General features: G+C 49.2%; 1 protein-coding gene across 2 annotated transcripts in view; it reads right to left on the bottom strand.

The window, feature by feature from the left end:
* Nucleotides 1-9,744, bottom strand: part of MGAT4B (alpha-1,3-mannosyl-glycoprotein 4-beta-N-acetylglucosaminyltransferase B) — a 51,288-nt gene extending 41,544 nt beyond the window's left edge. For both annotated transcript variants that reach the window (XM_039559670.1, XM_039559671.1), the window contains exon 1: nucleotides 9,587-9,744. In XM_039559670.1, coding sequence (XP_039415604.1) covers nucleotides 9,587-9,683 — 97 coding nt within the window. In that variant the 5' untranslated portion in view covers nucleotides 9,684-9,744. The remainder of the gene's footprint in view (nucleotides 1-9,586) is intronic.
* Nucleotides 9,745-12,027: the final 2,283 nt, after the last annotated feature.

Raw genomic sequence — 12,027 nt, 5'->3', positions numbered from 1 at the left:
GCAGGGCCGCCCCTTGCCCCACCAGCCCTGCGCCAGAGCTGGGACCAATACACCATGAAATTAATTTGGAAACTGAATACAACCACATTTTTATTTGACTTCAGAATCTGGCCACTCCTCCCATCAAGAGGAACAGCAAATTTGTGAGCTCACTGCAACTGCCAGGTTTGCATCTCTGCAAGTATCTGCTTAGTTTTGGGAACAAAACACCAGTAATGATTTTGCTATTTTAAGATGGCGGCATCATTTCAGACAGTAAATGTCCACCTGGAGCTGTCAGAAAGAGCCCATCCTTTGAGGCAAGCACACCAAGGTAATGATTAATATTACAAAAGTAATTCAAGCCTCTAAAATCATTGTTTTCAAGATCAGCAAATAATTACCAAGGCATTCAGCAATCAATACCCAAGATAAATAGAAGATTAAATTGCAAAAGAAACAGAAGAAAGTACTTAATATTTGCCAAACACATGCCAAATACACTTTTTCATGGTAACCAAATACTTCCCGTAAATAGATATTTTAGCTCAGTGGAGAGGCACTTTCAGAAAGTAATAAATTAATCCAATAAAACAGACAGACAGGGTGGAACCAGACATTAACGAAACACAAACTGATCTATACAGAGCCAACCCACAATCCATGTCCTAATTATGCTCATCCACCACTCTGAGTACTTACCTCCCCCACCCAGGTCAGCTCTTTAGCTTGGGGAAAATACATGTTTCATGTGGATTCACTGGCACGACAAAGTGGAGAATTTCAGCCATCAAATGACAAAGCTTGTGCTCAGCCAGAATTTGCATTTCCAGTTTTTTTCCTAAATACTTCTCACTCCTCAAAGTCAGCAAATCAATCTCCTTTTAAACACAATTTTTGCCTTTCCTTCAATTTAGTTGAAGCTCTATATATGACGTGCAGGAGGAGCTCCTGCTGCCCATCAGCACCAGCCACCCACATGTGACGCCTGGGGAAACATCCCCACGGCATATCCTCACTCTGGAATCAGGATGCTATGTCCTGGGGGGCTGTGCCTGGCCTCACCACCACTCCTGGGACCCAGATGGACTCAGAGCAACCCCTGACACTTGGTGCAAAGACCAGCACCATCTCCTCCCCAGGCAGCCTAAACCAGCTTCTACCCAAAATCATTGCTTGGTGTTAACGAAGCCACACTATTAGGTGAGCATCTGCTAAAGTTCTTCAAATAGTGGATAACTTGAACTGGACAAGGTTAAGAGAGGGAAGACATGGGAAGATCTCCATCCTGGTCATTTTCTACAGCATCAAAGGAAGAAGAAAGGGAGGAAACTGAGGGAAAGAGAAGACAAAGAGAAAAGATATCAAAGCCAGCTCCAGAGAGTGCAATGAGAGATGGCACGAAAAAGGAATAGTTAAAACATGAAAGGCGAGATCAAATAAAAGTAAAAGATCACAGTCTGGGCACAGAGCAGAGGGAGGGGAGACCACCACAACACTTCTGCCAGCATTAACAGAATAATTCATCTGACAGGTACTTGTCTGTGGCAGTGATTGAGTCTGAGAGAGCTCAACCACCACCAGATCCATCCATTCACCTGGCAAAGGATACAGACAAACACTGCTCTTGTTCTTCACATGGGGACACTGCACAGCAGCTCTGCTCCCCTGAGCGTCTGTCTTTTGGAGAGGAATAAAGAAATTAAGTTCTCCCTCAGAAAACTTCTCCAGCTTCTGTGTGAAGTTCTTGGTACGGGCAGGGTTGGCCTCACTACTATGCTTTAACTAAACCACTACTTTTTTTCAGAATATAAAATACATATACACAGATCTTTAAGGAGCTCATTTCTCAGGATTAGAAGCGTTTCTTTGATTATTTACAAGAGCTTCTAAAGGCTACACAAACTTTTAGTACCACAACCTCTGGCTCCTCCCTAAGCCATGACATTCCTCAGAACAGTGACAATTCACAGGAGATTTCTTGCCACGTACGTACAAGCAGTGAGTGACAAAAAAGGGTCTCCAGGCTGAACCTCCCAGAAAGCTCTTGGCATCGCAGGGAGAGAAGAAAAACCTAAGTGCTCTAAGGCAGACTTGAAATGTGATCAGGATGATCTGAAAACTCATTGAGGAACAGGTATGGACTAGGCAGCAGCACTGCCGCTACCAACAACTCCTGAACAACCAGAGTGACAATTATAGCCACGAGTAAATGGACACTGTAACGCAACAAAACTCACCATGAACTAAAAGACAGGTGGAGATTAATTCTTGCCCAGAAGCTTCTTTAAAGCCTAATGATTTACATTTTAATGCTACTGCTGTCCACTTTAATATAAGCAGAAATGAAAATATCTTGCACAAGACATTTTTGTGTGCATGTCTAGTCATTTCAAAATACAGATTAACCTTTAGGTAAGTATTTATCCTGTACGTAGCACAGGAGGGGTGGAATATTTAAATACTGGGGGAGTCACTCCAAGGCAGGGACAGGCAGGCAGGAGAAGAGATGGAGTTACAGAGCCATCTGTGTGCATCAGAGACACATCCATGCTAATGCACTGATCCTGAGACTCAAATGTGACTTGACACCAGGACAAAACAGAAGGAGAATTAGCCAGTGACACAAGTAATGCAGAAAGAGATTATTTAATACAGGAATCTGCCACTCCCAGACTTTCCTGCTTTGCAGGGAAGCCTGATGTGAGCTCGAAAATAAACCCAAGAAGGGCATTGCTGAATAAAAAGCCCCCTAAGCTGCAATTCAAATGGAAAAGGTAGAAAAAATTTATTTCCCTCCATCAAAGACAACAATCCTCTGCCTGCATCAGGAAGCTGCTAAGCAGATGCTTGATCAGCCCTCCCTGAAAAGCCTCTCCTCCTAACAGTGCTAACCTGCCTGCCCCCACTGAAGCTCTTTGATTATTTTAATACTTTCCACAACCCTTTAATTTGCCCAGTGAGTTCTGCCACCACAGCAGCCCTCTTCACCCACCCAATCTCCCAACCTCTTGGTCTCCGTCTCATGAAAAAGAAAACTTCAGCATTAGAATTGGCACAATAATGATATGGAAAATTTTCACCTAGAACATTAAGCATCATCTCCAAGTATTTTTAGGCAGGTTTTATTTTGAGGCTCAGCCTCAAGGGTTTCCTTCAATGTCCTGGTGGCTGTGGATGCCTGTGCTGAGCCAGGCAGCCCAGTATGGATATTTGTTTGTGTTTCTTTACACCACAATCAGAAAAACTGGTCCTTTGGTGACTGGTTTGAGTTTTGTGAATAGGGAGGGCCATGGATAATCCAAGCCTACCTGCAGCAGCCTTGTCCATCTCTTGCTAAAGCAATTTGTCCAGCACTTAGTGGCTTCAAGGCTTTCTAGAGATGACTGGCAGCTTCACTTAAACTAGCCAGCTATAGATGTGTTTTACATTAAACACTAAGTGAATAATCAATGAACATTCAGGATATAAGTACAAATCAATGATTTGTTTTAGATGAATCAAAGGGAATCACAAATGAGTTTTGTTCTGCAAAAGAAGTAAACCAAGAGAAGTACTTGATATAATTGGGGGTGTGTGTGTTAACCTCCTCTGACTGCTCCTCTCCTACGCGCTGACACAGACCCTGCTGTCACAGAAGCGTGGCTGTGTCCTCCAAACCCCTGTGACAAGAGATGTCACTGTCCCCAGAGAGCAGATGGGAACTGAGGAATGAAACCAGCCAGCTGACTTTTCCAAGATGGGGAGGGACACAGCATAGCAAGGACACGAATCCAAGTCTATGCTGAAGAACAAAGGCTAGCAGAAAGCCCTTGTAACTTCAAATCCATCACACAACCACAGCTCTTACTGTGGGAGCAGCAACAGGACACAGCAAGTGCACACACAGTACAGGTCAAGAGGCCCATTTAAAGGCCTTTAAAAAACCTGCAAATAAATAAAAACAGAAGTACAGGTGACTTCAGACTATGAATTACTTATTTCGATAAATGCATATCAACAGATTGCACAGTGCCTCTTGCTCTTGGGATGAATTTGTTCAAGTCACAGGTGCGATAATTTTGCAAATGCTGCTGCATTCCAGCCACCAATTTCCCACAGTGTCTGCTGAGCATCACCCAGGCCACGTAAAGTCTCTCAGAAATGTTCCTGCACAACTTTTTAATCACCATGCATTTTAATGACAGATTTCTACACTCCATGGTTCCCTAGCCAGGTCCTCGCCTGCACCTCCTCCTCAGCCCTCAAAAGCACTCGCTGGGTCTCCTGCTGGTGTCTCTCCTCCTGGGAAATGCTTGCAAGGGTTGCAGTGAAATGATCCCAGCTGAAACCAGGGCTTTCACTCGTATCCATTTCGCTGCAGGCAGTGCCCAAGACCTCAAAGAAACTACAAAAACCTGAAGTCAAGCTGGTGCAGGCAACAGAAATGAAAAAGCAGCGGGAACCCCACATGCCGCAGGACACGGCTCGTATTTAACGGTATCAAGCTTTGACTCTGCTGCTTCCAGAGCGGATTAGCATTCACGGCTTTTATGCACTATAGAAGAAGACTTTGTAAACACACTCAGAGGAACGTCCCTCTGGGACAAAGTTTGCTTCCCACAAAGGACACCCCCAGCGGCGGAGCATCCCGCCGTGTGCGGCACTGCGCGAGCGGTATTTCCTTACCGAGATGCTGCCTGAGGCCTCCCTGCTGCACCAGAGCAATGTCCACGCTGCAGCCAGTGCCCCACAGCCACCAAACCCAGCATCCTGCTCCTCACCACGCTCACAAACCAAGGGAGAGACCCTGTGCTCAGACCTGCACCAAGACACTCACCCGGGATGCGTGTGGCGAGTCCTTCAAGGAGCTGTGCACGCCTGTTCTGAAGCGCTTCCACAACATCCATGGGAAAAACAGCTCCCACAAGGTGAGCGTCCAAAATACCACACAGTCACAATTGATCTTAAGGGTGTGAAGCCACCATGCAAAGGGCAACCCCACTTTGCAGGCAAATCTACAGGTACAGAGTTGACTGCAGTTGGGATTTTAGAATGGAAACCAGGAGCTGGCTGGCAGTGGGTAACTAGAAATCATTAAAATTTGACAGAGAGAAGACTTGCCAGGGGAAGCCTGCACAGGCAACATGGATACAGAGCCTGCCCTGAGCTACACAGCCATACTGAGGAGGTACAATGTCAACCTCTACATTGGAAATGTAGCATTTCCAATGGGCAGCATGTTGGGAGTCTCCTAAAAGGTTCAACACAAGGTTTAAAATTTCCTATTCAAATAAAAATAAAATCCCAACACTTAAAACCCAAATATTCTGCAGCATTTATGGCTCTGGCATAGGCTGCAAGGGGCAAAGAGAAGGGCTGTATAAGCAGCACATGGCTGGTCAGTCAGTCAAGGTAAGAATAAACATTATGGTTGAGAAATGAACAGTTTTCACCATTGGAAATGAAAAAAACCACAACAATTTAATTGCAGGTAGGTTAAACTGTTTGTCTTCATCCCATCTGTACTAGTGACTTACCTAAAGTCATGAAACCTTCTTGGTTTTACTGATCCCTCAGTAAGTCCTGAGTCCCCTGGAGTCCCCACACTGGGCACACTAACACCCAAACCTGCCTGTGCCTTCCCAAAGGCTTGATTCTCCACCCTTAGACCCTACATATCCAACACCTGACACTAGGTTACAAAGGAGCTCTCTGCATGGCAGCTCATGGTTTTGGGAAGTTAAACCACATTTAAATCTAAAATCAGCAAAGAGAATATCAGACTTTGGCCAAGACACCCACCACCGTGACGCACAGCACGTGGCCACCTCCGAACAGCCCATGATGCTGGACACCGGCTGCCTGGGTGAGTGGCTGTGCTATTTGAGGCTGCCCTTCTCTTCCCACTCCAGCAGGCTATTTCAAATCCCATTTATAATTGGAAAGAGGCAGCATCTGTTTTTGCAGACCATGAGGTCAAAACTTTACTAATAACCACAGCACGGCAGAACACCATTAGCAGGTAAACAAGCCCTGAGTTGGTCTCAGAAAAGCAGCTCTATAGATGGTTTGTTCTGGTTTATTTTCTTTCAATTAATTGTTTTGTCCTCCCAACACAGAGTGGGAAGACAAGCAGACTCTGCAGTGCATTACATGTGTTTTAATATGATATTATCCCCCACTGGAGGCAATGTGGACACCTTGCCAGAGTTCCCCACAACTCAACGACATCAGCAACTCCAGAGCACTGGGAATTGTCTCCAGTCACTCACAGGGGATGACTGATGTTACAAAGGACTGGAAAACACAAAGCCTATCTTTGAAAAATACAGGGATGGGAACAAGGAAGCAGGAAATTATAGAATAATCAGCTTAAGTTCAATTGAAGTGCTTAGAAGACAAGGAGAACTTGAGCAAGAAATAACCTCTGCTCATCAAGAACAAATCACATCAAATCTCTCTTTCTGTGACAGGGTGTCAGAACTTGCAGGAAGGGGAGAAGAAACAAAGATTTCAGAGACCTGTGGTAGTGTCTGATGGGACATGCCCATAACGTAGCCAGGGATGCAGAGACTGGCCTGAGCTGTCTGAAGGTGGGACCACCATTGCTGGGAAGACCACCCAGGAACAGGGCACTGCTCTATGAGCACAGACTGGGAGGACCCTACTGAAGCATCTTCCAGCAGAACCCACCCCACCAATTGGTGTTCTCATCCATGACTTGGCTGATGGCAGAGGAAACAGGCTGATTGCCCTGGAAGGCTACACCAAGCTGAGAGGGACTGCAAGCATGCAAGAGGACAAGAATTCAAAACAATCCCAATAACTTAGAAGAAGCAGTCTGGAAAAAAAAAAAAAAAAAAGGACTCAGTTCAACAAGGACAAGCATGAGGTAAAGCAATTTGGTAAGAATAATTAACCAGGCAAACACAAGATAAGGAATGAAAAGCAGGAAAAGTTCTGGAGAGGAATAGTTGAAAGGTTGATGGGATAAAAAATATAAACATGAGTCACCTATGGCAAAAGTGAAAAGCACACACAGTGGGATATATATAAACAGGATCACTGTTTGTAAAAGATATGAAGTAACCCCCAGTCTTCTGAGCAAAAATACAGCAGCAACTTCAGCCCTTTATCCCAGGTTAACCATCACTCCTCGCCAAGGATGATGGTCCAGAAGAGAGTAACAAGAGCAACTGCAGACCAAGAATACATGACCTAAAAAATAGTGATCAAAGGAACCAGTGTGGTTTAATCTGTATTAGTAAAGGAAACAGTAGCAACTTCCAAATATCTACTGGCCTGCTGCAAAGGAAGGAAGGAACTTTTCTGCCTGTGCTCAATAAATAGAAAAAAGAAGAGAAATCCTGAAACTAAACTGAAGAAAAAGACATTTCTGTACGAATCATGAGAAAAACCTAATATGAGGGCTGCTAAATGTCAAACAGATTGTCTGGGGAGCTTAGGAGTCCCTGTCATTGGAGGTTTTTAAGAATGAATACGACAAACATCTGTCAGGAAGGGGTTGGTTATCAGCGATCCTGTGGAGGGCAGGAGATGGACTGAATGACCTCTCAAGGTCTTCTCCAGCTCTGTATTGAATAACGGCCTGATACGTAAATGACCATAATAGCCGGAACCCTGCTGTGCTGACACAGCCGGCCCGTGTTGGCTGTGACCTGTTGTAGCCATCGCCGTGTGCTGCTGACAATCTGTTGCTGCCAGAGGAAACTGCGCATCCCGGGGAGGGTCCTGCCGAGAAGGACAGGGACAGTGGTACCCAGGGTTGTTATTTCGGCACTTGCATGAGCCACAGGGAAAAGCTGCTTGTTAAAAAACAAAAGTGTGTCAAAGGACAACACAGCCCAGACAGCACAGACTGCCTAGTGGGGTTGGCCACCCTGCTTCTGAAAGCAGGAGGGGCTGCTCAGAGCCCACACAGCGCTGCACGCTGCTTTTGCTTTATTTATGAGGGGAAGCTGCAAGCAAAGCCACTGCTCAGGGGTAACCACAGGGCAGTTCTCCGAGCGTTCCTCTGTGCCTGAACAAGTACTGTGGTCTAGCACTTCTGTCTGAAAGCAACACACAACACCAACACCTGGGTATGCAAACATTTTGGCCAGCTAAAAATCTGACCAGCAGAAGCAAACCAATCCACCAGTACCAAGGCAGCACCCCTGCCTTGCAAACGCTTGTCACCCAAACCTCTGCAGGAGGCAGCTCTGGTGGGATTTAAACAACCTTAGCAGCACAACAGGAGAGCCTTCAGTGACGAATGAGGCAGAGGAGTCCAAGCAGCCACCTGTCAGACACCTGCAGCTACCAGGAGTAAATCGCACATCCCCGGCACTCCTGCCCTGCTGCCAGGGAAGGGGCTGAATGGGCTCATGTCATCCTGCCCATCAGAGCAAAACCTTCCCCCAGAGCTGCCTCAGCCCTGATGCCAGCCTTGCACCATGGACAAGCTGCACCTTGTGATGGTGCATGGTGTGCCACAGGATTCCAATTCCATCAAGTCACAGCTTACACTCAAAAAAAAGCTGCTTCTCAGCTGCAGCAGGGAGAGATGCTTATATGCCAAATACAATGAGAGAGTCAAGGGCTGGTTGGTCAGACCACACACCTTTAAAGACCTCTAAAAGTGCAGCAACTAGAAGAGCTGAGCGATTACCACAGGCGTAGGAGGCTGCACACTCATACACAGTACAGAGACACAATTCAGAAGCAACTGTCAGAATTGTCCTCCAGGCCAGGATAAGTCCAGTGCACTGCTTGAGTGACAGACTGGGTGGAGAAAAGCAACTGTTGTGTTGTCAGGAAAAACCAGTAGCAAGCATCTCTGCAACATCTGCACAGGATTCCTCCACAGCCTCGGCGGGACAGGGCCCTGCACCTCTGCTCTGCAGCTGCCTACTCAGTGCAAAGCCAGCACCAATATTTGCGTGCTGAAGCCACAGTCCTCACACCTGTCCCACATCCACTGAAGTTACTGGACTCAGCATTGAGCCACAACAGACGCATGCAGGAAAGGCAGAGCTGCTCAGATCTCCGCTCATCAGTTTGCCCAAAGAACCCCCAGCATTTGAGAGCTCTCCACAATTGCTGGTACCACCATCCTTCCACGCAGATTTGACCCACCTGGCTCCCATCGCCCATGAAGGTTTTGGCCATAAACATGAGGGTGCAAAGAAACACATCACCAAAGCCAAGCCAAGCGCACCCCGACCCAGACAAGAGCCCGTCCATCACCCCACATCTCCCCGACCCTCCGTGGGCACCCCTGGCCACAGCGCGCCTGGGGAACGAGCAGGGACCCCCGGCTGGGGCACCTCCCGCCCATCTGGGCACGGGCAGTCGGCCCAGGGGTCCCACAGGTCACGGTCCCCTGGGGGCCAGGGAATACCGCGGGGCCAGAGGCACACAGAATCGCGCCGAGTCCGCACCCCTGGGGTTCCAGCAGGATCCAGCCCTTGGGGATCCCCCAGGTCCCGCAGGATGCTCACCGGGTCTGGATCCCAACGCACCCCCGGGGTCCAGCCGGGCCCGACTCGCGGAGTCCCTGCACCTCCTCCCCGGCGGCGGGGCGGCGGCCGGGTCCCCGCGGAGGCGGCCGAGCCCCCCTTACCTTTGTGCCCGCCGAAGGCGCCGTACCAGGAGAGCGAGAGCAGCGCGCACAGGCAGCCGAGCAGCAGCGTGAGCGCCGTGCCGCTGCGGAGCCTCATCGCCTCCTCGCCAGCGGGGGCGGCCGCATGTCCCGGGCGCGGCGCGGCCTCGGCGGCCCCGGGGGCCCCGGCGGAGCGGAGCGGGGAGCGCGGAGCCGAGAGCGGGAGCGGAGCGGGGCGCACCGCCCGCACCTCCCGCACCGCCCGCACGCAGCGCCCGCGCCGGGCCCGCCGGGCGGGCGGGGCGGGGCCGAGGGCGGGGCCGAGGGGCGGGGCTGCCGCGAGAGAAGGGCGCCCCCGTGCGGGGGAATGCGGGACTGCAGAAGGGCGGGGTGAGGGTGAGAGTGAGTGTGAGTGTGTGTGAGAGTGAGTGTGAGTGTGTGAGTGTGAGTGTGAGTGTGTGAGTGTGTGAGAGTGTGAGAGTGAGTGTGAGTGTGTGTGAGTGAGTGTGAGTGTGAGTGTGTGAGTGTGAGTGTGAGTGTGAGTGTGTGAGTGTGAGTGTGTGTGAGTGTGAGTGTGTGAGTGTGTGAGTGTGAGTGTGTGTGAGTGTGAGTGTGTGAGTGTGAGTGTGTGTGAGTGTGAGTGTGTGAGTGTGTGAGTGTGAGTGTGTGAGTGTGAGTGTGAGTGTGAGTGTGAGTGTGTGAGTGTGAGTGTGTGAGTGTGTGAGAGTGTGAGTGTGAGTGTGTGTGAGTGAGTGTGAGTGTGAGTGTGTGAGTGTGTGAGTGTGTGAGTGTGTGTGAGTGTGAGTGTGTGAGTGTGTGAGTGTGTGAGAGTGTGAGTGTGAGTGAGAGTGTGAGTGTGGGTGAGTGTGTGAGTGAGTGAGCAAGTGTGAGTGCGCATCTGTGTGCATCTGTGTCTGTGTGTGTCTGAGTGTTGTGAATGTGTTTGTGTATGTGCGTCTGTGAGCGTGTGACTGTGTGAGTGTGTGTGAGATTGTCTGAGACTATGAGTGCCTGTGTGTGAGTGTCTGTGTGTGCATGTGTGTGTGTCTGTGTCCGTGTCCATCTGTGTGTGTGTGTGTATGTGCATCTGCGTGCACATGTGCATGTGTGTGCAAGAGTGCACGTTCATGCGTTACATATATAAAGGTACATTCTTGTAATTCTTTGCTTATTCCTGTCAATGTACGCCTGCCTCCTCATGCCCATCCATATGTTCCCACAAAGATACAGATATATCAGTGGGTGCCTGCGTGGGTCTGTACGTGTGTGTGTGTGTGTGTGCATGGCTGTGTCCATACGCGTCTCTCTGTGTGTCCATATGTCTGTGTGTGTGTGAACATGTGCCCGGGTCCATCTGTCTGCAGTGTGTGGGGGTGTGCATGTACCTGTGGCTGTGCCAGGGTGACGCACATCCCCCCACATGGACCCCCAGCAATGGCCCAATCCCTGCACACGTGGGTGCCCCTGGACAGAGGTGTGTGCTCAGCCCCTGTGCACAGGGATGTCCCCACGGGGTGCGCACAGCTGGGGGGTGCAGGATCAGGTCGGGGGCAGCAGTCCCTGGAGTCATGCAGGTATCCTCACTGCCATTACCACAGAAGTGTTCATCTTGGTTAAGGAAACAGCATCCAATGTTTATTGAGAGTAAATCGAGGCCAGATGAATATCGCAAAAAGAAGCTGCTGCCTGGAAGGATATTATCCCTCTTCCAAAGGACCTGGCAATCAAGGGTTATGACCTCAAGCTCATGCTTGCCTGGGTGAAGGACAGAAGAAATCAGATTAAAAATTTTGCTTCTGTTTTCTTCTGTTAATGGGTCCAGCTTATTTCATTATAGACTGTACAGTGAGGTCAGGCTCCACAGGCATTTATTTGCCTTCATCATCTGAACTTGGTTCTGTGGGTACGCATGAGGTCAGGCAGCTCAGGTGCCTTGTACGTGGGTACATAATTCCTGAACCAGTGAAAGTTGCCATCTTCCATTCCCCAGAGCTCTTTTAGCAAGTAAATATTTCTCAGACGTGTAAATATTGTAGGACTGGCTTCCAGTGATCAAAGTCTGTTGCTTGAAATGTTTGGATCAATTAGGGTGCAATGTACAGCAAGGCATGTGCCCGTGCCAGAGGCAGGAGTGGTGATGCAGGCACTCAGCAATGCTCAGACACCGCCCCAGAGATGTCCCAAGTGGCAGGTAGGGATGAGCTGGGAGCCAGCCACCGTCTGTGGGCACATCTCCTCCCAGCAACACTCCAGCAGACATGGGAATCCTCCTGAAACAGGAAAATCTGGCGAATGGGTCCTCAGGCCTCTGCTCTGTTTCCTTCTGGAAAAGCGAGCAGCGAAGGGAGCCCAGGAGGGTGCGGGGGCTGCCTCCAGGTGCTCTGAGTGCCTCGTTGAGGGCCCATGCACATTTATGAGGAAAAGCCCAGGTTGCCCATTTCTGCAGGTTATGGTTTTGTCTA

The sequence above is a fragment of the Corvus cornix genome, chromosome 13 (genome assembly GCF_000738735.6).
Source record: "Corvus cornix cornix isolate S_Up_H32 chromosome 13, ASM73873v5, whole genome shotgun sequence".
NCBI classification, from domain to species: domain Eukaryota; kingdom Metazoa; phylum Chordata; class Aves; order Passeriformes; family Corvidae; genus Corvus; species Corvus cornix.
The sequence above is the reverse complement of the archived record's forward strand: the minus strand, read 5'-3'. Positions and strand labels throughout refer to the sequence as shown.